The sequence below is a fragment of the Fibroporia radiculosa genome (genome assembly GCF_000313525.1).
Source record: "Fibroporia radiculosa TFFH 294 genomic supercontigs, scaffold13168, whole genome shotgun sequence".
NCBI lineage: Eukaryota > Fungi > Basidiomycota > Agaricomycetes > Polyporales > Fibroporiaceae > Fibroporia > Fibroporia radiculosa.
The window spans coordinates 1-1,097 of record NW_012133482.1 but is presented as its reverse complement, the minus strand read 5'-3'; the positions used below and the strand labels follow the sequence as shown (position 1 = coordinate 1,097).

Here is a 1,097-nt window from a genome sequence, read left to right as displayed (position 1 = left end):
TTTTTTTTTTTTTTTTTCCCATACGGTCTTTACTCAGTAACTTAATTATAGAAGGGCACACGGCACCGACGCGGTGGCCGTATGGTATATTTCGATCCGATCATTACTACTATCTATAGAGTTGGCAGCATCTATTTGTATCCTATCGAGCAATGTAGCATTGCACTCCCACGCAATCCGTTCAAACATGACTTGGGCAGGCCTGGTGACTCGGGGATGATAACCTCCCCGACGTACAGCCGGTCTAGGATGCATGCGTCATCAGCCACTGTATAGATATCAAGAGCGGTATTGCATGGAAAAGAAGGTACGCACGTTGATCAGTCATCTCGCAATCTTGACTCCATCCACTGGCCACCATGTGGGAGCACTGGGCTACGCTCCGAGCACGAACTGCGCAGAAATACAAGAAACGTTGCAAATCCAGCAGCGGGGAAGACGGGGCGCATATCACGCCAGAATCACTCGAGGAGGAGGAGGAGGAGGAGGAGGAGGAGGAGGATAGACTGGCAAAGGCGGCACAGATACGTCACATGATACTAAGCCCGGTGCAAGGCCTGCAGTACGACTATGTCTCTACACTACGCGTACAACATACCAATGCAACGCCCGCCGCGAAAGCCAGTTGGAGAGATAGACCACACACGAAGCCCCTGGCCACCACCGGCCGGTATGGATGGCCGGCGCGGACAAGCGTCCGCGCTTCTGCGACGGCAGCAAAGGGGAAGGGGCAGGGGGGCCGGACGGCGAGGACGTAGCGGAGCGTAAGATCGAGGTGCAGCCAGGCTTCCTGCAGGCATTGCCATCGTGTACTAGTTAGTACCTGCAGTCATACACACCTTTCCACATGAGCACTGTGCCGTTGGATATAGAGTAGAGACCGGGCTAGGAAGATGCGCATCGTGAGGGGTGGGGACGCCATGAACGCGCTGAGGGAGGTCTGCAACGGTGTTGGGAGGCGGAGGGGGCGTCAAACTTGGCTGAAAACCAACCTACGTCGGCCGTCTGCCTTCCTGGAAAAGAAAAGAAGCAAAGCTCTCAACATAGGGCACTAACAGATGAGTTTCTGCTAGCGGGGGGGGGGGGGGGGGGGGGGG

General features: G+C 55.4%; 1 protein-coding gene across 1 annotated transcript; it reads left to right on the top strand.

Annotated features, from left to right (window-relative positions):
• Window positions 1-359: 359 nt before the first annotated feature.
• FIBRA_07502 (uncharacterized protein) lies at window positions 360-758 on the top strand (the record flags this gene model as incomplete). The annotated part of the gene is made up of 1 exon (XM_012329182.1): window positions 360-758. One exon carries the CDS (start codon window positions 360-362, stop codon window positions 756-758), a length of 399 nt encoding a protein of 132 aa, XP_012184572.1.
• Between the last annotated feature and the right edge of the window lie 339 nt (window positions 759-1,097).